The following is a 25,115-nucleotide window of genomic DNA, read 5'->3' on the forward strand; positions in this document are numbered from 1 at the left end:
AGCCATTGCTGCTGTTGTATGTTGAACTAACATACACTGAAATGTTCATCTAAACATTTGTTGTTGTTGTTGTTCTTCAAAGACCCACATACTAGAGGGTTGTTTCAGCTTTGTTAGTGGTTTAAACTGGAGACGTAGAGACAGATTGCATGGCAAATGCTCTTCTTATGAGCTATACATGCCTTTTTTTCATTGTCCTGCTTTCCCAGTTCATACCTTGGTGGTTGCTATTAAGCATTCCATGAAAGTAAAAAGTGTCACAGTTACAGAGTGCAATGCCCTGAAAGATACAAAGGCCAAATGTTTATTTAATTCATTTCATTTTCTTCTTGCATCCTATGTCAAAGTATTCTTTTCTTTTTGTTTAAACATGTTGTAAGGATAGGTTTCACCAAACACATAGCTTAGAATTTTGTTCTTCATTTCTGAACTGCTACTGGATATCGGGCTCTTATTATATTGAACATTAAAGTAGTTGTGGTAAAGGATATTTTTCTCCTAGTTACCCATTAACCCATAACCTAGATCAGGTCTACTCCCTTCACATTCTTGGAAAAACACGTTGGTTGGACAAGGTAAAAATCTGTGTAACTTTTATACAGAATTTTATGGTCAGTTCCCACCAATTAAATACATGATGTCCATTTTTAGAAACAATAGCCTTTAGGAACAATAGTTCAGCATGGAAAAAGAATGGATTCTAAAATGTTTGTTTTGCAAAGCAGGATTTTTCACCCAAAGAATGACATAAAATATTTGTGCTCAGTTTCACAAGAATTGACTATTGTGCAATTTTGTCTATGTGGCTTACACATATTTAATAATATGTATAGTGTAGTTTTAAAGAGTAAGTCAGGCTGCAGAGAAAAATAAACTATTACTCCATTACTGGCATGATTATTTGCGTTATTCACATATAAATTTCAATGCTGAAGTAGCCCAGCATAATGTGACATTTGGTGGTCTTTAAAACAGACAATGCTAAATGGTAGCACTTTTTTTTCTTTTCTTTCACATTCCTCTCTATCAGCATTAAGTCCCTTTCGGTCCCCCAAAAAGTCTTCTTATAAAAGAAATACATTTCTGATGAGCAGATTGCTTAGAGCAACAAGCGGGTTATTTTATCACAGTTAAAAAAGATCTCAAACACCACGATTCATAAAGTGACTACTTCTTATTGGTACAATAGTTCAGTTGGGGATGGAAGTTGTATTGTGGATTTTTCTTTTTTTCTTTTTTCCCCTCACAGTAAATAATATCACCTTTGACCCTTACTGATTTTGAAAAAAGAGGTACTAAGTTAGAACTAATTGCTAATTTGAAAGGAGAACACTAGCAAATATCAGGTCTGAAGGCTATGCTGAGAAGTAAAAAAACAACACCACAACAACTCAGAAGAGGGCAATGGCCAATAAGTATGTCCATGTGTTCAGGATGTCCCAAAGGTGCTTTTTTTCAGAAGGTAACTGAACTTTCATGTTTTTTCTTTTTCTTTTCACTTCTCATCCAAGAAGCTTCTTCAGCTCTGACAGGATCCTTCCATTGCCCACTATCCTGTTAGAGCTGAAGAAGCTTCTTAGATGAGAAGTGAAACGCCTTCAAAAGAAAAAACATGAAAGTCCAGTTGCCTTCTGAAAAAAAGCATTTTTGGGACAACCATGACCTGGATGACTGAGAATCTCTACAAATATTTATCTGTTCAGGATATCAATTCAAGGTGAAGAAATCTCTACTTTTATCTATTTTTATTTTTCTAATAATAGGTGGCACCAACCAACTCTTGTTATCCATTACTTCTTATCTTATTAACTTCACAGGATATCTTAAATTCAGTCTAGAGTTAGAGTAATGATGTCAAGAGATTTTATCAAAGAGCAACCACAGGGTTGATTTCTTCTTACTTTGTTAAAAAATATGGTGAGTCCATTTAGGGTCAGTCCTAAAGTAGGGCTACCATATTTGGACTGCAAATGTGAAGAAGAATGTTTCACAATATTGACAACATGAAGATATTCTGGGAGTTGAAGTCCATATATCTTAAAGATGCTGAAGTTAAGAAACACTGGGGTAGAAGATCATAAAAATGATAGCAAAGAGATGTAGACAATTCTCTTTTTGCTGACATCTCATGGCCATTTGGATCTTTGCAATCCAAGTATATCCTAACTATCTACCTCATCTGTTTACACTACAGCATGTTGCCCCAAGATCAGGAAGAATATTTGTTTTTTAAAGCCTTGTTTGCTTTTTAAAATAAAGCCCTGATAATTATAATTGGAACAAGAAGTGTTCTTAATCCTGCTCTGCTAAGGTTTCTTTCTTTTAAACTGTCGATCCTACTTCTCTTATGAGTCAAGTAACGCTTGCTAAATATACAGAGTAACTCATGGATTCCGTCTGCTTATTTAGACACTTCTATTAACACTTAGTGCCATAAGATACACTCTGAAGAAAGCTTTTGAAAACACCCTTTACTGCTAGAGGGTGGATAAAGGTAACTAATTTTCCTTACCAGTATTTTACAAGGGGAAAAATGATATAAAGCAAGAAAAAAGAAAGAAAGAAAAAAATCAAAGAGAAAACTAAAAGTACAATAAAAGAGAAAAGAAAAACAGAAATAGAAAAACAGGAAAAAAGATATAAAGAAGTAACTAAGTACAATTATAACTTTATCTCTTTAGGTTCACAACATAATATTCTTCTTTATATAATCTATCCTGTCTAATCATCAAAACCTAATTCATAAGTGTACTTTTTCTGTTTTATGCAAAAAGTTCTTAAGAGGTTTGTAGCCAGCAACAAATGTAGATGTTCTCTCTTTTCTAATCAAAGAAATCAGATTAGCACCCTCAGCAAGTTCCATCATCTTCACTAACCATTCCTTCAGTGTGGGTAATGTTAAACTTTGATACTTTTGATACTTCTGATCTTCCAATGATGCACCCATTGCTACTATAATTAAATCCATCTATCTAGCTTTGAAATAACCTTTTTCTTGGATATTCTTCTTTTCTGATACTCTCAGGAGTATTCTCCAACATCAAAGTTCAAGAACACCAATGATATTTTTATCTTGCTTCTTTAAAGTCCAACTTTTGCTGCCACAAGAGAAAACCATTGCCCACACAATTCTGGTAGGTATACATTAAAATATATGAATATTTTTTTTCTTCGTTTCTATTTTACAAAAGTAGTAACTTGCAGCATATTCCTTGATTGTTTGTATCTTTATTGTTGATAGTTGATTTTTAAAAGACAGAAATTAGTCATTGCTTCAGCACCATCATTGTTACTCTTAAGGCTGGTTATTATCTTTGTTTATCTTTGTTATCTTTGGTCTTCTTTATATTTAATTATTCCAGTTTTTTTTCACTGTGGTCCTTGATGTTCATATCAAAGCTTACATATCATATGCATTGTTAGCTATCAGATTAATGTCATCAGCATAAGATGGTTTGTTGATATTTCATCCTCCAATTTTAAAACCACTGTTATCTTCTTCTAGTTCTGCTTCCATATACATACATACATACATACATACATACATACATACATACATACATACATATTCAGCATGTAGTCTGAATAAATAAGGAAAGAGTATATAGCCTTATCTAATTCCTTTGTCAACCTGAAACTAATTTCTTTTGTAATATCCCTTGCCTTTTTTACCTGTGAGTAGGTTTATCCCGAGAACAACCATGTTTCAGGAATTTTCCTAAGCACATTCTACCACTTGGCACAATCAAAGACCTTTCTATAGTCAGTATAGACTTCTTTTTGATATTATTTTTGGCTTTCTTGGTTAGTCGTGTGAAACACCAATAATATGACCTGTTTCTCAGCTTTTTCTGAGAACATTATGAATATCCATTTCCATGTAGGGCTATAATCTTTTTTGGCTCTTCCTAACTATTATTTTTTAAAGTATGTGAGATTGTGGAGGTTGTATGGTAGTTTGCACATTCTCTATTTATTTATTTATTTATTTTTAAATTTGTATACCGCCCTTCTCCCTGAGGACTCAGGGCAGTGAACAGCCAAATAAAAACATAAACTACAAACATTAAAATACAATTAAAAAGTTATATATAAATTTGGCCCCATGATTAAAAACAATAACAAACAATTAAAAAACATTTTAAAAAGTGTTAGGCCAGCCCGGCTTGCTGGAAAAAGAAGGTTTTAAGGGCACGGTGGAAGGCACCGATTCTCCTTCTCTCTGGGGGCAGCTGATTCCAGAGGGTAGGTGCCCCCACAGAGAAGGCCCTTCACCTGGGGGTCACCAGCCTACATTGTTTGGCTGATGGCACCCCGAGGAGGCCCTCTCTGTGGGAGCGCACAGGTCGATGGGAGCCCGTCGGTAGCAGCAGGCGGTCTCGAAGATAACTAGGTCCTATGCCATGGAGCGCTTTAAAGGTGATAACCAACACCTTGAAGTGCACACGGAAGACCACTGGGAGCCAGTGCAGCTCATGCAGGAGAGGTGTTGTATGGGAACGCCATGTGGCTCCCATGACTACCCGCGCGGCCGCATTCTGAATTGTCCCCTTTCTTTGGTATTGTTATACAGCAATAGCAATAGCAATAGTACGAGCATAGACTTACATACCACTTCATAATGCTTTTACAGCCCTCTCTAAGCGGTTTACAGAGTCAGCATATTGCCCCCAGCAATTTGGGTCCTCATTTTACCCACCTCGGAAGGATGGAAGCCTGAGTCAACCTTGAGCCGGTGAGATTTGAACTGCCGAACTGCAGCTAGCAGTCAGCTGAAATAGCCTGCAGTACTGCACTCTAACTTATTGCATCACCTTGGCTGTTAGACTGACCTCTTCCAATCTATTAGCCATATTTTCTAAATTTGCTGACATAATTTGGTTAGAACCTTTGTGAATTCTACAACTTGCCATTATGCAGAGAGTAAAGAGAACAAAAATCTGTTCACAAAGTAATGAGGAGCGAAACATAGCTTGAGCCCAAAACAAGAGGAAATTATTATTAATTACATTTTACTCTAATTACACTTCGGTTTAAATAGACTGAATGCAAATTGAGTTGTGGTCTTGATTTTTTTTTCCTTTGGGGAATTTCTTTTGGGAATGCATGCCATCACAGGTAAAATGAAACCCTTGGTTCACAATACGTTGTATCTCCTTGATCTAGATACTTGGGGGTAAGAACAAACCAGGACAACTATAGGCATACTTAGAATCATAGGGCAAAAAGATTTGAAGCTCAAAATTATAATATTTTTCTGGTTGGCATGTTTCCTGAATAGAGAATCATCTTCTCGGGGAAAACAAGATCTTCCATGTTGGAAACGAGCCTATTTGTAACCCAGGTCTAACATCATATCGTCAAATATTAATATTAATATCGTCAAATTTTAAATGGAAATTTTAAATTTGGTTTTAAATTATTGGGGTTTTAAATTTGTTCAGCCAAATTATTTAATTTGTTTTATTCTATTTTAAATTTTGTATTTATATGTTTTTATTCTATGGCTGTTCACCGCCCTGAGTCCTTCGGGAGTAGGGCAGTATACAAATTCAATAAAAAAAAAATAGTATGAAGAGCAGAAGGGAAGCATTGCAGGACTAGCTATCTAGAACGGATTTCTTCTCCTTTGAGTGGATGCATCCCATCCTAAATATATGATCTAACTCAGGGGTGGCAGTGATGGGTTGCCCCTGGTTCGGACTGGTTCGCAAGAACCGGTAGTAAAACTGGTGGGAGGCCCTGCCCACTGCCCCGGATGTCATCATCGGCGATATGCGCATGCGCAGAAGAAAGGTGCGCACGTGAGCGAAGCAAGCGCGCGTGATCCCGTTGTGAACTGGTAGTAAAGGTAAGTAGAACCCATACCTGAGCGGTGGGTTTCAAAACCCATCACTACTGGTTTTCTCATGGGCGTGAGCTCGCACCCGCTCATGCGTGATGATTCTGTGCATGCGCAGAAGCGTCCGAGTGAGTGGGCGGAGCCTCCTGCCACTGCTGCTAACGGTTTGCCCGATCTGGGATGAACCGGTAGCAACCCACCACTGATCTAACTGAATTTGACAACAAGTTGACATAGGAAACCAATTTTTCCAAACATTTTTCAACCTTTTTGAAATGATTCACATTGGAAGTGAGTATAAATTGTTAATCCACTTCCAGAAACTTCTCCACTTCTATTTTTTCACTTGTTTTATAAGAAAACATCTAAAGAAGAGACTGTTTTCCAAAGTGGTATGGGAAAAAACAATATATAAGCATAGCAGACTGCCGCTAGGTAGCTCAGGAAGCATACACTGAAGTCCACTTAGCACACAACATTTAATGAGCTGGAACACTGTGTTTTATTGTAATCATGGTCTCTAAGGAGTGCTATAAATGGCAGGTTTATTTTGTTCCCCATCAGTTCTTTTATAAGAATGTTGCTGGTGCTTTATGCTGAATTGTAAGAGCAATTTTATCATTCAGATAATGCATGCTTGCTTTTGAACTGGTTGATTAGGAAACAAGAAAAGAAGGTTAAACAGGGTGGTAGCACTAAAGACTTCTTTATTGAACTGCATATAATTATGGTTTGTTGCATAGTCCAGTCCTCTGGGCCAATCGTAATAGAGCAAGGATTGAATGATTAAAATACGTTACTTAGTCCCTTCTACAGAGACATCAGAATTCTACAATATGTACAGTTTCTTGAGTCATGAAAGAAAACTTTTCATTATCATTCTGAAAGTATGTTTTTTTCTATATTTACACTGTTTTTAATTTGTGTCTTTCTTTTTTTTAAAAAAAAACAAACCTCTTTTGTTCTTTAATGTAACGTAACATCCAAACTTAAGGTACCCTTTTTGTTAGTTGACTTGGGCATTCTGAAGAAAAAGGAAGGTCAGAAAACTTTAAATAAATTGTATTCTAATATTGATCTTTGGAAATGGTGTCCTTCAGAGAAGGAAACAACAAATTGTTTGCCTACTGAGAAGGACTGAAGAAGCAATAGATGAGATAGAGAGCCTATCAAGAGAAGTACAATGCCTCTCTAGAAAAGACATTTGAGATGTGGTGGAGACACTTCAAGGCAGCCAATAGTTATTTGTTATATAACTGATTCATTTAAGAACAAATGACAGTTAGAAACAGCCTTCAAGATACTGCAGGTGATTATTAGATATTGAGTAGGAAGGTAAAGGCAAAAGAGCTGAGGGCACAGGCAGTACTTTCTGTACAGAATAAGGAAGATGATCTTGACTGAAGTAGCTCAGATCCGTTTGTAGGAAGTTAGCACCCACCCTCTCCTAGAAAAATGAAATATTTTAGGAAATATTAAGCGGGCAGAATATTTCCCCTAAAAGGGAAGCAGAAACTCAGCCCCCCACCTTTGTCAATGGGCTATTAAGGCCTGAGCCAGTCAACATAACAAAGATCTACCCCCTTCAGGTCCAGGGTGATGGGATTAAGACATGGCCCTCAGGATATGATAGTATTAGCCCTCTACCCATCTCACCACATGACACCTGGGAAGATTACATCAACCAGCAAGGCTCAACCAAGCCTGGGAGACAGACAGCTTACAAAGTTAGCTAAGACCCCCGCCCCTTGGGAGTCTGATCACCAATCAGAGTGCATTTCTTACACAGGAACAGGAAGATCTAAGGTGGGACCCAGAGAGGGCATAAAAGCAGGGCACTCTCAGCATCTCTCCCCCTTTTTTTTTTCTTCATGCAACATCATCAAGGCAAAATCCTGTCCATCATTAAAAACCATCTTTCCAAACAGCCACTGTGTTTCCAGTGTCTTTCTCTCCACTTGGAACTGAACCCAGAAGGATATTTCTTCCAACACGTTATCAAAAGAACAAAGGGAAAACATGGTTTAAGTCCCAAACAAAAAGCAGGTTAGCGCAAGTGGCTCGGCAGACACCTCCTTAATTCACATGAGTAAAAGGAAGAGAAGTGAAAAGTAAAACACAATTAGACCTGGAAGATTTTATTATTATAACTAGTGTTGATAAAAAACACTATGGGGATTAATTTCTCTCTCTCTTGCTTGGATTTATGTAGATCTGAGATGTGCAGTTCATGAACAAGCACATCATACATGAAAATACAAATCTGTTTTTCAAACAAGTTCTATTTAACTGCAGCTACAAAGTCTGGGTGTTTTCTGCCAACCCACCTTGATATCCTCCAAATATTTTGGATTACAAAGATTAAATTTAGTGCACCAGATTTTTAAAAGTGTTTTAATCTTGAAGACCACTTAGAACATTTAGAATTTATGATTTTAGTGTTCTTGAACTTTAATCCTGGACCTTGTAACCAGTAGTGGGTTTCAACATTTTTTACTACCGGTTCTGTGGGTATGGCTTGGTGGGTGTGGCATAGCTTGGTGGATGTGGCTTGGTGGGCATGGCAGGGAAAGGATACTGTAAAATCTCCATTACCACCCCACTCCAGGGAAGATTACTGCAAAATCCCCATTTCTTCCGGATCAGCTGGGACTTGGGAGGCAGAGAATAGATGGGGCCAGTCAGAATTTTTACTACCGGTTCTCTGAACTACTCAAAATTTCCACTACCGGTTCTCCTGAACTGGTCAGAACCTGCTGAAACCCACCTCTGCTTGTAAACCAGGTAGCTACTAATAACAGTGCTGGGATACCAGCAAATATTGAAAATTTAAACTAATTTTAACAAATTATATTGTAGATGCTAGGTTGTTTTTTTTTTTTTTTACTTAAAACATGTTTGGTTTTTATACCAGAAAATAGTGCTTCCTCCCAAGTAATATATGTTCATATCCAAAGGAACATGCCCTCCTCACTTTACCATTCTATAGCTCCTGCCCAGAGTAGAGTCACTGGTTGAGCTGGGCAGCTACAGAAATCAAATACATACAGGAATAAATAAATGAAAGCAGAATCTAAGATGACCTAGTTGTACCATTAAAGGAGGAATTTTTACAGCAGCAGAATCAGCAGGGTTAGTCCTTACTGGATGATAAAACATCACTAAAGATTTCTACTGTATTCATTACGTTCGCCTTACATGTGTAAGAGTTGAGCATGCTAAAGGGTTATTCACTTGTAGGAGCAGATGGCAAATTAATGTTAAAAAGTTCAATTAGATATGTTTGCCATCTTGAGTTATATATAAAATAATAAAGGCATGCTATAAATAAATTAAAAAAAAATAAAAGTTCTGCATCCCAGGTATGATTCAACCAAATCATAACTCTATTTTCCCCATTTGCTTTTAGAGCTACTACTTCTCTTTGCTTCATGGTCCTATGTCGCCCTCTGGTGATGAGCTATTATTTTACAGATTATTTTTTACAAATCCAATGTGAAATTAGATAAAATATGTTGAAACGGAGGTATTTATTTCTAACAACTATTAATACATCTGGTATCTCTCCAGGCTTTCAGGCTGGAAATAGCTTCCCTCATCTAGTGAGATTACTACTGTGTTTACTTGCCTACCAAAGAGACAGCCAATGAATCAAAGGCAATGGTAACTCTTGTGACTCTTTCTCTAAGTTGCAGTTTGCTCTTTTTCACTTCTTTTTCTTTGACTAGAAGCTAGAGTTAGAGTGTTGGAAAGAGGTGAAAACAAATAACTAACCGTGGCAAGGTCTCAGCATCACTTCCTTCATATGAATTGTTGGCCTTTCTCGAGTGCCCACCTCTGACACCTCAAATGTTTTATTTGTTTGTTTGTTTATTAGTTCGTCAAACATGTACAAGATAGCAGGTATAAATATGAACATGGACATGAAAAAAGGAAATGAATACAAATAAATGGTGACAGTAGGACAAGGACGATAGGCATGCTGGTGCGCTTATGCACGCCCCCTTTACGGACCTCTTAGGAATGGGGTGAAGTCCGCGGTAGACAGTTTAAGATTGAAGCTGTGGGGGTTTGAGGATGTAATAACAGAGTCAAGTAGAACATTCCAGGCCTTGACCACTCTGTTGCTGAAGTCATAGTTACCTTAAGTTTGTATTGATTGTTTGCCCGTGTATTATTGTGGTTGAAGCTGAAGAAGTCGTTGACAGGTAAGATGTTGTAGCAGACAATTTTGTGTACTATGCTTAGATCAGACCACAGATGGCGCATTTCAAGATTGTCTAAGCCCAAAATTTCAAGCCTGGTGGCATAAGGGATTCTATTGTGAGTAGAGGAGTGGAGTACTCTTCTCGTGAAATACCTCTGGACCTGGGGTGGGTTCTACTTACCTTTACTACCGGTTCACAGCGGGACATGCGCAGAAGCATTTTGATGACATTGGGGTCGATGGGCAGAGCCTCCTGCCGGTTTTACTACCGGTTCTATAGAACCGGTGCGAACTGAGGGCAACCCACCAGTGCTCTGGGCCCACTCAATTGTATTAATGTCCGATATACAGTGTGGATTCCAGGTAGATGAGCTGTATTCAAGAATTGGTCTGGCAAAGGTTTTGTATGCCCTAGTTAGCAGTACAATGTTACCAGAGAAGAAGTTTCGAAGATTAGTGTGTGGGTACTTTAATAGCCTAAATGGGCTGCTGTTGATCATGGTTCAGTGGCTGCAGCTATGTCATATGACTTGGTTACAGAAAGGCTATAGTTATATACTGTAGCATTTATTCTTCACAAGTTGTGCCAGCTGCCTAATTGCTTCTTGGCATATCTCAAAGCTTTGTTGTTGACTTATAAGACCCAACATAGTTTAAGACAAAGAATTTGATAGAAAGCATGTTCTGATATGCACCAGTCCAGGCTAATTGTTTTTGAATGGGACTTGCTTATGATAATTTTATCTGAATTTAGGTTTATTCAGATGTGGTACCCTGGGTATGAAATTTCCTATCTTTGGAGGAGTGTCCAGTGTCTTCAGTATTGTGATTCCACCAGTTACTTAAATATCTCTCTTTGATTTTTATTTGTGCCGATGCTGATCTTGCTGCCAATTTCAGGCCATTGTTTTATCTTTTGGTTTTCAGTTTTGATACTTTGTATGTTGTTCCAAATTTGTCAGTCTAATCGCTGCTATTTTTCTATGGAATAACTTGAATATTGCTTTCCAAACAATCCTATTTATTCAGAGATAAATCCTGGTTATATATTGTGCTTCCTTGTAACAACTTGACAGAGAAGTAAATTTTGCTGGACTCTATTGTCCTACTTTTCTAAAGGATTTTTAATTCTGATTTGAAGGAAAAACTAATGCATATATTGGGAACATGTGCTTGCACTTTATATTCGGGCTTACTTTCAGACTTTGGAAAAAGTTATTTATCCCATTGCTTCCTTCTAGTCCAGAAATTTACATATCCTGACATGGTAGCCCCACCCTCTTTCAAAATGGGTGGAAAGAAGACTCTGTATGTAAAGGTATGCATCTTCCTGGAGGATTACCATAGACCAAAATCCTCTTCAGAATGTTTCTCTGGTTGCCCTTTTATCCTGAGATGCAGTGAACAGCTTCTAGGAGATTGATCATCAGTGGTACCTCTCTTAATTCCAGAATTCCCTTCCTAGAGACTGGTAACCAGCAGGAGTGGCTTCTAAATTTTTTTACTACTGGTTCTGTGGGTGTGGCTTATTTTGTGGGCATGGCTTGATGGTCATGTGACAAACAATTCTTTAGGATTTAGCAGAGGTACTGGTCTACCAGGCTTTTAACTGCTTGCAGAGCTTACCAGTCTACCCATTTAGAGTAGGAGGCCGTACGGATCTGGAGGCCATACGGATCTGGATGGGGAGAAACGGGCTCAGGCTCAACCCATCCAAGACCGAGTGGCTGTGGTTTCCGACGTCCCGATATAGTCAGCTGGTGCCATCGCTGGCTATTGGGGGCGAATCATTGGCCCCCACGGAAAGGGCTCGTAACTTGGGCGTCCTCCTGGACTCACGGCTGTCTTTAGAAGAGCACTTGACGGCCGTGACCGGGAGGATTTTTCATCAGGTTCGCCTGATTCGCCAGTTGCGTCCCTTTCTAGATCGGGACTCGTTACGCACAGTCACTCATGCCCTCGTCACCTCTCGTCTGGACTATTGTAATGCTCTCTACATGGGGCTCCCCTTGAGGTGCACCCGGAGGCTCCAACTGGCGCAGAGTGCGGCCGCGCGGGTGGTTATGGGAGCAACATGGAGCTCCCATGTAACACCTCTCCTGCGCGAGCTGCACTGGCTCCCGGTGGTCTTCCGGGTGCGCTTCAAGGTTCTGGTTACCACCTTTAAAGCGCTCCATGGCTTGGGACCTGGTTACTTACGGGACCACCTACTACCATCATCAGCCTCCCACCGACCAGTACGCTCCCACAGAGAGGGGCTCCTCCAGGTGCCGTCGGCCAAACAATGTCGGCTGTCGGCCCCTAGGGGGAGAGCCTTCTCTGTGGGGGCACCGACGATCTGGAATGAGCTCCCCCCAGAGATACGGAGGATTCCGGATCTGTGCACCTTCCGCCGCGAGTTGAAGACGCTTTTATTTCATCAAGCTGGCCTCGCCTAAATCTTCTCCCTTTTAAGTGTAAATTCTAAATTTTAATGGATTTTAAAATATGGGTATTTTTAAATTATGGGTATTAATTCAGCCAAATTTATTTAATCCATTTTATTCGATTTTAAATTTTGTATATTTATGTGTTTTATTTCATGGCTGTGCACCGCCCTGAGTCCTTCGGGAGTAGGGCGGTATAGAAATTCAATAAATAATAATAATAATAATAATAATTTGTTTTTGGAGCGCACCAGTCTACATTTGTTTTTGGAGCGCACTGGTCTACCACCACACTGCCTTTTACTGCTGATCAGCTGTAGGGTGGCCCATTGAAGTGCCAGGGCAAGAGTTTAAACAGTTTTTTGCCGCTCTGCCACCACGAGAGCATCAGAACCACTTTCAGCCAGCTTGGCCTCAATTGCCAATCTACCACCACCAAGCAGTTTACAAGGAGTGGATCGGTTCTAGCCGATCAGTTGGGAGGTTTCTTGGCTTCTGAATTTAAAGCGATGGTATCTTGTTTTTTTTCCCCTCTCTTGTCAAGTGAGCCCTGATTTTTTCCTTCTAGCCGATCAGCTGGGACTTGGGAGGAAGTGAATAGATGGAGGGTGGGGCCAGGCAGAGATGGTATTTACTGGTTCTCTGAACTACTAAAAATTTCCACTACCGATTCCCAAGAACCAGGGAGAACCGGTAGTAAACCACCACTGGTAACCAGACTGGTCTCTAGTTCGTTAGCTTTCTGATACCTGGTAATGAAGTGTCCTTTATCCTTCAAGAAAAGTGATGTTCCAGAAGATGGGTGCCACAGCAGAAAAGGCCTTTCTTTGGGGCCTTGCCAGCCAACATTCCTTAGTCAATGCCACCAGCAATAAGACTCTCCTGTCTGTTTGGACAGGTAGAAACAGTCAGAAAGAGATGGCTCAATTTTATTACTTTTATTCTACTGCACTAAAAAGAATGGAAAGTCAATGCTTCCCCTCTTTCCCTTTACCCCCCACTTCTCTCTTTCCCTTCTTTTTCTCCCCCACTTCCCTACTATCTTTATTTTCACTTGTATTTTATATGTTGATAACTTCAATAAAATTACCGTATTTTTTGGAATATAAGATGCACCGGAGTATAAGACGCACCTACCTTTTTTGGTGAGGAAAAGAAGAAAAAGAAATCTCCCTCTGCCTCTGCTCTGAGCAATTTTGCCTCTTTGCAGCAAACAGCAAACAGCCTGCTTTACTTTCATTTTTGTTTTCAGCATAGCTTGATTAGCACAAGGGAAAACCAAAATCTGCTCCAGGAATTTACCTCTTTGCAGCAAGCGGCAGAGCCCTGAGCAAAACAGAGAGTCGGGAGGCCGATCCAATCAACTTGTGCTAATTAGGCTGTGCTGAAGCTGAAAGGAACTGTTTTTTCTTGCTGTTTGCTTGCAAGGAGGTAACTGCTGCGAGGCAGAGGCCAAAGGGTGGGGGGGGGGCAGTGGGTGGGCGGGGCTACATTGGTGTATAAGACGCACCTAAATTTTCACCCCCTTTTTAGGGGAAAAAAGGTGCGTCTTATACTCTGAAAAATATGATATATATATATATCATATATATATATATATATGAAAGAGATGGCTTCATAAGTAATCTGGCTCTATATATGTTGTGGGGCTACCAGAACCTTGAAAGGCACTCAAAAATAGACTGGTGTGAGATGCACCAGTTAGCCACCCATGGGACTGCATTCTGTGCCATTGGAACTATCTGAATGCTCTTGAAGGGCAGCCCCACGGAGTATGCATTGCAATAACCCAAGTAAGAAGTCACAAAGCAGTGGTGAAATGCATTTTTTTTTTTGCTACCGTTTCTGTGGGCATGGCTTGGGGGAGGGTCATGTGACTGGGTGGGTGTGGCCAACTTTTTTTTTAAAGCATTTTTTACTACCTATTCGCTCGAACTGGTAGTAAAACAATGCTTTAAAAAAGTAAAAAAAAGGTTCCGACGATCGCGCGGCACAGCTGTGATCATCGAAAACTTTTTTTTACTTTTTAAAGCATTTTTTTACTACCGGTTCACCCGAACTGGTAATTTTTATCACTACTGGTTTGCCCAAACAGGAGCGAACCGGTAGTATTTCACCCCTGTCACAAAGTATGAGTAATTTTTTCTTCCATTAATAGGTTTTTGCAGTAGTTTTAATGGAGCGTCCAGTGACTCATAGGTGGCATAACATAAATTTAGAATGATGGAGAGTTACCTTAGGCAAAATGGGTGGCCTATAAATTGAATGAATGAATGAATGAATGAATGAACGAACAAATGAATGAATAAACAAACAAACAAACAAACAAACAAACAAACAAACAAACAAACAAACAAACAAATGATATTGTCCAAAAAATATCTGAACTACTGCTAAGAGATATATATTTGCTGATTCCTGACTTGGACAATAATCTTTTGACCACACTTCTCCTGTATCAAATAGACATCCCTGTTATTTATCAGCTTTACTATCATCTAACAGAAATACAAAAGATCAACCTGGCAGCACCATGCAGAATTTGGAAAAGTAGTCCCAACCATCAAAACTGAATCAGTTGTATCTTTCCTCTGCCTACAAAAATATTTCCAGTATTTGGAGTTTTTTACCAAATGTTTTAAACTGTTCTACATCTGCTCATTCTTACCCAACAGTTGAGATTTTACATATACTAAATTTTAAGCTGGAATGGATAACTCACAATTTATGACAGTGAAGTTTAGAAAAGTAGCAGAATATTGACCAAAAAAAAAAAAAAATCCCCCACCTGATATTTAATATAAGAATAACAGTGTCATTCCAATAATACTAGTTATTAGTATTATGTTGCTGAAAGGCATCACGTGAGACAACAGATGACTCTTTTTTTCAGTTCACAGAACTCCAATTCTTTATTAATCACAGCTTGCTCACAATGACATACAGGAAAATAGCACTAATGAAGAGTAGAATACGCAGGCAGCAATTTCCAGGAGAGTTTGGGATACCTTCAAGCTGGCAGCTGTTTCAGACAATATGTGTGTTGAGATTGGTCATATTATTTGACACAAGCACCTTGGCTAGTCATCCTGACCGCTTCAGCCCTCATCATTTAGATAGTGTTTTAAAAGTAGGCAGGACAGACTAACACTGTAGAGCAGAAGTTAGTAGGATTAAGACCAGCTCACTGATTTGGGATGAAAAATAGCACACGGAACATCTTGCAGCGTCATGAAATCACAAAGCTTAAGGCTGGAATTCTGTCTGCAAAGATGCTCTTGGTCTCTTCACAGATTTTAGCAACTGGAGACAAGACAATATGCCTATTTCCCAAACTGATATCCTTCAGATACTGTGGGGTTATGAAACTTCGGGACCTGCAGTCTAGGAATTGTAGTGCTGTCACAAGAGAGGTGCACCAGGTTTTGAAAGGCTAGCGCAGCGCAGTTTCTCAATCTCGGCAACTTTAAGGTATGTGGACCAACTCCCAGAATTCTCCAGCCGGCATTGCCGACTGGGGAATTCTAAGAGTTGATGTCCATACATTGTAAAATTTCCAGGGTTGAAAAACATTGGACTAGAGCCTAAGAAAATGAAACTGACTGCAGTTTTTATACCTATAAATTCCATGAATTTTTCTGGCAGTGAATCTGAATCTGTTCACTCCCTACTGCATACAACGCCTTTTAAAAGTATCTATTATCGATTTCCCTTCTGGTTGGGAAAATTCTTTTTTTGCTTCTAAACTTAAGACATGCAGCTTTACTGAATACTGTTTTATGCCACAATAAATCCTGATGTGTTCTAAAGGCTTTCTCCTTTAGATGCTTAATTTCAATTTCACTGAACCCCATGGAGCTTGTTTCTGTACAGCACAGCTCTGTTTTCTCTATAGAAGAACATTGGGGTTGTAAATAAATTATGATTTCTTAATGTTCTATGACTTCATTTTTCTAGACCAGTGTTTCTCAACCTTGGAAGCTTGAAGATGGGTGGACTTCAACTCCCAGAATCCCCCAGCCAGCGCTGCTGGCTGGGGGATTCTGGGAGTTGAAGTCTACCCATCTTCAAGCTACCAAGATTGAGAAACACTGGTCTAGACCATTTAATCAAATAAGAATGCCTACCTGTAATTGGCTTATTGACTTAAGCTTATTGATTGCAAAGCTTTCCATGTTATTAAGTGATGACACGACAGTAGCACCATAGACCTTCGGCTGACTTGGTTTTCAGTTAGAACGAGTATACAGTTTGGCATGGATTTTGCTGCAAAGAACTTCATAGCAAAGTTCTAACAAATTTAACTGAATGAAAACAGACGACATCAAAAGCCTGTTACAGGACGTGTAAAGGTTATGAAATAATTTGCATAATGCAATACTTGTATTTTTTAACAAAAATGTAAGTATTTACAAAATAAGATCCAAGTTTTAATTTTAAACATCAAGCAAATCATTCTGCAAAGACTGCATTGTTTTAATTTTTTTTGTTTCGTTTTTATTGAGTTCTTGATTCTTTTTTTTTTTTAAACCATGTCATACATTTCCTATACTAATATTTCATGATCTGTAATAATATAGGCAAGGGAGTTATCCGACTCCCTCTACTGCTGGGCTCAGCCAGACAGTTCCACCTGAAGCTCCTTGTTTCTGCGGACCTCTGCAGCATGCCTTTCCTGGGAATAAAGGGGCAAAATAGAGACAAGTTTAACATCTGCCTTCCTCCCTTTCTTCAGGAAGAATGTTAAATGGCCACAAGATTTGGCCATGAACTTTAGCTTTAATAGGGCTCTAAAAGAAGCATTCATAATGAAGTGGGACACAACTCCATTACTGATTCATGATAGCTGAAGAATAGAACAGAGTTGGAAGGAACCTTGGAGTTCTAGTCCCGGGGGTCTCCAACCTTGGCAACTTTAAGACTTGTGGACTTCAAGTCCCAGAGTTCCTCAGTCTGGCTGAGGAACTCTGGCTGAGAACTTTCTGGCTGAGGAATTCCTGCTGAGGAAGTCCACAAGTCTTAAAGTTGCCAAGGTTGGAGACCCCTGTAATCTAGTCCAATCCCCTGCGCAAGCAGGAAGCCCTATACCATTTCAGAAAACAGATTGCAAGAAAAAGGAAAAACAGAATTAAGGAGATTGCCTTCCTGTCCTTTTCTTTCAGGACTATCCTGAATCTGGTTTATAATGTATTCTCCAGTCAATTTGAAATCGTTTTATTCACAAACTGAATAAAAGAAAAACTTAATAGAACAGCTTGGACTAGGCATCTAGTGCCCACTGGAATGCTGAAGACATGTGTAATTGCAACTCCACAATACAAAACTAGGCCTTGTGTGCAGGGGTGAAATCCAAATTTTTTTTACTACTGGGCTTGGTGGGTGTGGTGTGGCTTGGTGGGCAGGGAAGGGGAAGGATACTGCAAAATCTCCATTCCCACCTCACTCCAGGAGAAGGATATTGCAAAATCCCCATTCCCTCCCCACTCTGGGACCAGCCAGAGATGGTATTTGCCGGTTCTCCAAACTACTCAAAATTTCCGCTACCGGTTCTCTGAACTGCTCAAAGTTTCCGCTACCGGTTCTTCAGAACCTGTCAGAACCTGCTGGATTTCACCCCTGCTTGTGTGCCTATCTCATGAGATAAGATGCAGATGGAGTCTGCGTTGCCATGTGATAGTAGCTCATCCACCCCACCTCTCTGCAGATACCTAGGAGTTTGAATAAGCCGTTGTGTGTGAAACATCTATATTGTGTGAAATCATGTGCCTATGTCTTTCCCCAGAATCAGGAGTTATCCAAACGTTTTGGTAGATAAATGGCCACATTATTTGTGCCAATAGATTTATATAGCTGCCCTATTCTGCTATTCACAGAAATGACTGAGAGCTAAAAGTAAGGAAGAGTACAAGATCTACAAACCTAGGAGGAGTGAAGGAGAAAATGTTGGAAAGCAGTTAAAATCAAACTATGATCCAGCCAACAAATAAGGTTAGGAGTGGAGGAAAGCATCCCTGGAAACCAGCTAATTAAGCTGTAATCCAGTCAAAAATAAAACTAGGAGGAGTGAAGGAGATATCTTTGAAGAATAGTTACTGATTTTGAAATGTTTTTAAGAGAGGAATAAAATATTATATGTTGATTATTAGATGTGATTTAAAAGAAACATTGACTTGATTTGGGTTTTTGAAGTAAGGAGAATATATGAAATATTGATTGTTAAAATGATAAATGAATATTATAAAGAGCTGTTTAGATTTGAAGTTTAAGATTTAGGGTGATTACATAATAGAATGTTAAATGTTAGAATAAGATGTTAGATTGAATGACAAAAATTGGGTTTAGATTTGTTCTGTTTTTTTTTCTTTTCTCTTTTTTTCTTTTTCCTTTAAGATGTTAATTGATGAAATTTGGAATTTATACTTATTTTATACCGGATCAAACCCTTGCTCTAAAAAGATGTTGTTTTATGTTTTATGTCAAAAATAAATTCAAAAAAATTCAAAAAAAAAAAAAAGATCTACAAATGAGACATCACATCAATTCAATCCTGAACTTAATGTACTTAGTGTGAATATGCTTGGATATGTCCTGCAATCGTGGATATATGCCCACCAGGCTTCCGTGCATTTCATCAACCGAGGGCTCAGGGCAGGGGCGGGGGGGGTGGCGGTTATTATAAAGGAAGGTCTAGATCCAAGGGAGACCACTGTTCCACAGATAGCCGGATGTGAGTCCCTCTTTGTGAAGTGGGGTCATGGAGTACAGATGGGCTTGTTGGTCACGTACCTGGCTCCCTGCCACGTGGCAACGGCCCTGCCCGAGCTCCTTAACGTTATAGCCGAGGTGGCGGTGGCTACCCCCAGACTTGCCATCATGGGGGACTTTAACCTGCCATCCATCGGTGAAACGTCTGAGGTGGCTCGAGAGTTCATGGCTTCCATGACGGCCATGGACCTTACTCAGTTAATTCATGACCCCACTCACACAGGGGGACACACTCTGGACTTAGTTTTTGTCTCTGGTCAGTGGTTGAGTGGCCTTGATATAGGGGATATAGTCATCGAACCCTTGTCATGGTCTGACCACTCGCTCCTTCGACTGGACTTTCTAACCGCTGCACCCTGCCGCAGGGAGGCGGGACCGACAAGGTGGTTCCGCCCCAGGCGCCTGATGGACCCAGACAGGTTCCAGATGGAGCTTGGGCCATTTCCTGAGATTCTGGCTCATGACTCGGCGGAAGACCTGGTGGCCGCCTGGGACAGTGCGGCTGCCGGGGCCTTGGACCGAGTCGTGCCTTTGCGGCCTCTGACCCGGCACCGAACTCACCTAGCTCCTTGGTTCTCCGAGGAGCTTAGAGAGATGAAGCGCCGGAAAAGACGCCTGGAGAGTAGCTGGAGGACCAGCCGCTCCGAATCTGACCGAACACGGGTGAGGTCTCATATTAAGACCTACCTAGTGGCGATAAAAGCGGCGAAAACTAGCTATTTTGCCGCTCTTATCGCGTCATCAGATAATCGCCCAGCCGCCCTGTTTAGGGTGACCCGCTCCCTCCTCCATCTGGAAGTGCGGGATGACCCCTTGCAGGGTCGAGCTGAGGATTTTGTGCAATATCTGTATGACAAAATCGCTCAGATTCGAGAAGGGCTGGCCTCTGACTGGGTATGTCCGGACGGGATGACTGAGGCAGGTCTTGAGAGTGTTATCTGGGGGGAGTTCGATCCTGTGACTCCCGAGGACATGGACAGGATCCTGGGACGGCTGAACGCGACCACATGTTTATTGGACCCGTGTCCCTCCTGGTTGGTACTGGCCTCCCGGGAGGTGACGCGAGGCTGGCTCCAGATGATTGTTAACGCTTCTTTGGGTGAGGGGGTCCTGCCGGCCGCTTTGAAAGAAGCGGTGGTGAGGCCCCTCCTCAAGAAGCCCTCTCTGGATCCGGCTGTTTTGGCTAACTATCGTCCAGTCTCCAACCTTCGCTTCGTTGCGAAGGTTGTTGAGAGTGTGGTGGCGCAACAGCTTCCCCGGTACCTGGATGAAGCTGTCTATCTAGACCCGCTCCAGTCCGGCTTCCGGCCTGGGCACAGCACGGAAACGGCATTGGTCGCATTGGTGGATGATCTCTGGAGGGCCCGGGATAGGGGTCATTCCTCTATCCTGGTCCTGTTAGACCTCTCAGCGGCTTTTGATACCATCGACCATGGTATCATGTTGCACCGGTTGGCGGGGTTGGGGGTGGGAGGCACCGTTTTGCGGTGGTTCTCCTCCTACCTCTCCGACCGGTCGCAATCTGTGTTGACAGGGGGGCAGCGGTCGACCCCGAGGCACCTTGCTTGTGGGGTGCCACAAGGGTCGGTACTCTCGCCCCTTCTGTTCAACATTTATGTAAAGCCGCTGGGTGAGATCATCCGTGGCTTCGGGGTGGAGTTCCATCAATACGCTGATGACACCCAGCTGTATATCTCCACCCCAGGCCACCCCAATGATGCCCTTGAAGTGTTGTCCCAGTGCCTGGAGGCCGTGCGGGCCTGGATGGGGAGAAACAGGCTCCAACTCAACCCCTCCAAGACCGAGTGGCTGTGGCTTCCGGCGTCCCGATATAGCCAGCTGACGCCATCGCTGACTATTGGGGGTGAATCACTCGCCCCCACGGAGAGGGCTCGCAACTTGGGCGTCCTCCTGGACGCACGGCTGTCCTTGGAAGATCATTTGACGGCCGTGGCCAGGGGGGCTTTTTATCAGGTTCGCCTGATACGCCAGTTGCGTCCCTTTCTAGATCGGGACTCCCTACGCACAGTCACTCAGGCACTCGTCACCTCCCGCCTGGACTACTGCAACGCTCTCTACATGGGGCTCCCCCTGGGGTGCACCCGGAGGCTCCAGCTGGTCCAGAACGCGGCCGCGCGGGGGATCATGGGGGCGACGAGGCGCTCCCACGTGACACCTCTCCTGCGCGAGCTGCACTGGCTCCCGGTGGTCTTCCGGGTGCGCTTCAAGGTGTTGGTGACCACCTTTAAAGCGCTCCATGGCTTAGGGCCGGGGTACTTACGAGACCGCCTTCTGCCACCAATAGCCTCCCACCGGCCAGTACGCTCACACAGAGTGGGCCTCCTCAGGGTGCCGTCCGCCAGGCAATGTCGGCTGGCGACCCCCAGGGGGAGAGCCTTCTCTGTGGTGGCGCCTACCCTCTGGAACACCCTCCCCCCAGAATTACGCATAATAACAGACCTCCGGATTTTTCGTCGGGCCCTAAAAACCTATTTGTTCCAACAAGCTGGGCTGGCTTGACCAAATTTTTTAATTTTTAAATTGATTTTAAATTGGAAATGGTTTTAATTCGGCCAAAACATTTAATTATTTTAAATAGTTTTTTAGATTCACTATGTTTGTATATATGTCTTGTTTTTACCTTGGCTGTGCACCGCCCTGAGTCCTATTTTGGAGAAGGGCGGTATAAAAATTTAATTAAATAAATAAATAAATAAATAAATCACACAACTGATTTATGAAAATTGCTAATCTGGAAGGAGTTTCCAAGCCTATTCACTTTAATGTTAATAAAGGTTTGCTTCAAGCCAAATTCATGAAAGTCAAGGACAAAGTGTGTGCAATGAAAATATATATACAGGAATGAAACTAGTGTGCAGTTTTAGCACTCAGACATCCAAACAGGGCTAGTCTATATGCTCAAAATGTCTAATTTATAGACATGAAAGGTAAGAGAGCCATAGATGAGAGGGTTATACTGCATGTATGGTCTTACTTCCATGCGAAGCAAAATCTCTATATATTTGCGATCCCTTTTATCCACCTGAAGGGAAAGGTTGACATATTTATGCATTTTAAAGCATGAATCTTTTCATATATTTCAGCTGTGCCTTGCCTGGTACTCTCCAGAGGTATTCTATTTCAATTCTAAGATTTTCCAGAATTTTGCAGGCTGAAAGCCAAAATACTTAAGAAGATGACTCTCTGGGGAAGAGTGCATAGATTAGTTAAGGTGTTATTCTGAATTCAATATAGAAGAGGGATGAGTCTTTATGAACTATATTGAATCAGCAGGGGCTGGGTCAGGAAGTGTGGGGGGGTCACGTACAAGAAAGTGACAGAACATTGAATAGTCAGAATGTTCATCCTCAGCTTTTTAAAAACCTGTTGGCAGGGGGTTTACTCCCACATTCACTTGAGCATAAATAAAAATCTTACCTAACTCGAACATTACTTCTTAGACATCCTGCCCCCTCTACACCCGGTGCTTTATCAGCTCTGTTTGGCTGAGTCTCAGTTTACATTTTGTACGTTAATTTGTTCCCAGCCTGGTTACCTTCTCCTGAAGACGTTCAATAAGAGCAGCTAAGTTAGCTTCACGGTTTTCTTTGATCTGTTCCATTTTCAGTATCAGTTTTTCCTCTGCCATTTTGCTGAAGTTATTGTTCTCCTCCAAGGCCTTCTGAAGGACTTCTCGCTCATGTTCTCTCTTTTCTGCCAGTTGTTTCAGCACCTGGGCCTCCTGGGACTGTATAAAGTTGAGAAATTAAAAAAAAATGAGTCAGTCAATTACAAAAATATTGAAAGAGAATAGATTCAGTGTATCAGTGTTCAGAGACAAAGGATGACTAATTTGCTGAAGTAAAAAATTACAAGTTCAAGTTCTCATTCCTCTGTCTACTTTGGACCATAAGGCTGGGGAGGGGAAGGTTAAACAGGTTTTTCCTTTACATTTTGAAACTCTCAAAAAGATCTGGATTGAATATAAAACTGATACAATATCTTGTGGGTAAATTTGCAGAATACAGAATAACAAAGATGGAAGGGAACATGGAGGTCTTCTAGTCCAACCCCCTGCTTGAGCATGAGATCCTATACCATTCTGGACAAATGGCTGTCCAATCTCTTCTTAAAAACCTCCAGTGATGGAGCATCCACAATTTCTGAAGGTAAGCTGTTGCACTAATTAATTTTTCTGTCAGAAAATTTCTCCTTAATTCTATATTGGATGTCTCTTTGATAATCTTCCCTCTCTTCTTGCTCTACCTTCAGGTGCTTTGGAGCAGGGTTCTCCAACCTTGGCAACGTTAAGACTGGTGGACTTCAACTCTCAGAATTCCTCAGCCAAGGTTGAAGACCCTGCTTTGGAGAATAGGGCAACCTTCCTCTTCTTTGTGCCAAATATTAGAAGACTGCTATACTTTCATTGAGTTTGATTTAGGTATATCAGCAAATCAGCAAAAAAGTAAATAGAAAGTTTATCTTAAATAGAATTTTTCTACCACAAAAATGTGTGGGTAACAACCAGTAGTATTTCTCAAGAGTAGGAAAATTCTGTGACATTTCCTCTCCCCACTTCAACAGTGAAAATAAACATGAGCAATAGCCATTGGCACAGGAACAAATTAGAAGGAAGTTGGAAGGATGATGCATTTTAGGGGTCCTTGGTGTTCTCCGAGCTTGGTTGTTTTCTTGCAAACATTTCATTACTCAAACTATGTACCAGCATCAGTGCTAGTAGGGAGTGGTGTTTACTTTCATTTTATATTCTAGTGGCATGCCCTGTCAGTGTTGATGGGAGTGGATTTGGTGGTCCCTTAGTTGGGCTGTTGATTGGACATTGACAGACTTAGCCATAGTTTCAGCCGCAGAACCGTGACCATCCTAGGCCAAGTCCAAAAATGCTAAAGAATTCATGGAAGCCTGGCAGTCTGACAAATCAGACATCAACAGGCACATAGACATAAACAACATTTATATTCAAAGGAGGCAATCAACAAGCCAAAGGGGAAGCAAAAAAGATCAAAACACCTCCTTACCAGCAATCAAGACCTAAATGAGCAGAGATTAATACCAAGATTAACATTAGATCAACAATCAAGAAGCAAACAATACCCCAAAGGAACTTCCAGACAAGTAACAGTAAACAGCCCAACCATAGATAGAACCACCAAGACTGTTCCCACCAACTCTAACAAGGCAAGCCACTAGAACAGAGGTCTTCAAACTTGGCAGCTTTAAGACTTGTGGACTTCAACTCCCAGAATTCTCCAACCAGCATAGTCTTAAAGCTGCCAAGTTTGAAGAGCTCTGCACTAGAATATAGAATGAGAGTAAAGTCCACTCCCCATTAAACTGATGATGTTACTTGATTTGAGTAATGAAACATCTGCAAGAAAACAACCAAGCTCATGCAGCACCAAGGATTCCTCATTTCAGTGGTGGGTTGCCCCCGGTTCGCACCAGTTCTATAGAACCAGTAGTAAAACTGGAGGGAGGCTCCGCCCACCAACCCTGATGTCATCAAACGCTTCTGCACATGTGCAGAAGCTTCTGCCCTTGTGCAGAAGGCGCGTGCGTGGCTCCGTTGCGAACCGGTAGTAAAGGTAAGTAGAGCCCACCCCTGGAAGAAACATCATTTCAACCATGAACTACAAATATTCTCCTTAAAGCAAAAATTGTTTGTCCTGCCCGGTGGCTACAAAGTAATATTGAGAAGAAGCATTTGGGATGTGTTAAAATTTTGAGAGACCAAAAGTTAGACGAGGAAAGTAGTGGAATGGCAAATACTATAGTTATACACCATCATCAAAATTGCTTTCCATAAATATTATTTATCCTGAATAAATTGCTATTTATTATCAGATGTCTATGT

At 41.2% G+C, this 25,115-nt stretch overlaps 1 protein-coding gene across 1 annotated transcript in view; it reads right to left on the minus strand.

The window, feature by feature from the left end:
* Nucleotides 1–17,045: 17,045 nt before the first annotated feature.
* Nucleotides 17,046–25,115, minus strand: part of STMN2 (stathmin 2) — a 34,709-nt gene continuing 26,639 nt past the window's right edge. Inside the window, exons 4-5 of the mRNA XM_070942181.1 lie at nt 22,797–22,988; nt 17,046–17,150 (exon numbers count right to left, since the gene is read on the minus strand). Coding sequence (XP_070798282.1) covers nt 17,091–17,150; nt 22,797–22,988 — 252 coding nt within the window. The 3' untranslated portion in view covers nt 17,046–17,090. The remainder of the gene's footprint in view (nt 17,151–22,796; nt 22,989–25,115) is intronic.

This window comes from Pituophis catenifer, unplaced genomic scaffold, assembly GCF_029215685.1.
Source record: "Pituophis catenifer annectens isolate HBS135680 unplaced genomic scaffold, rPitCat1.0.hap2 SCAF_3, whole genome shotgun sequence".
Classification (NCBI taxonomy): domain Eukaryota; kingdom Metazoa; phylum Chordata; class Lepidosauria; order Squamata; family Colubridae; genus Pituophis; species Pituophis catenifer.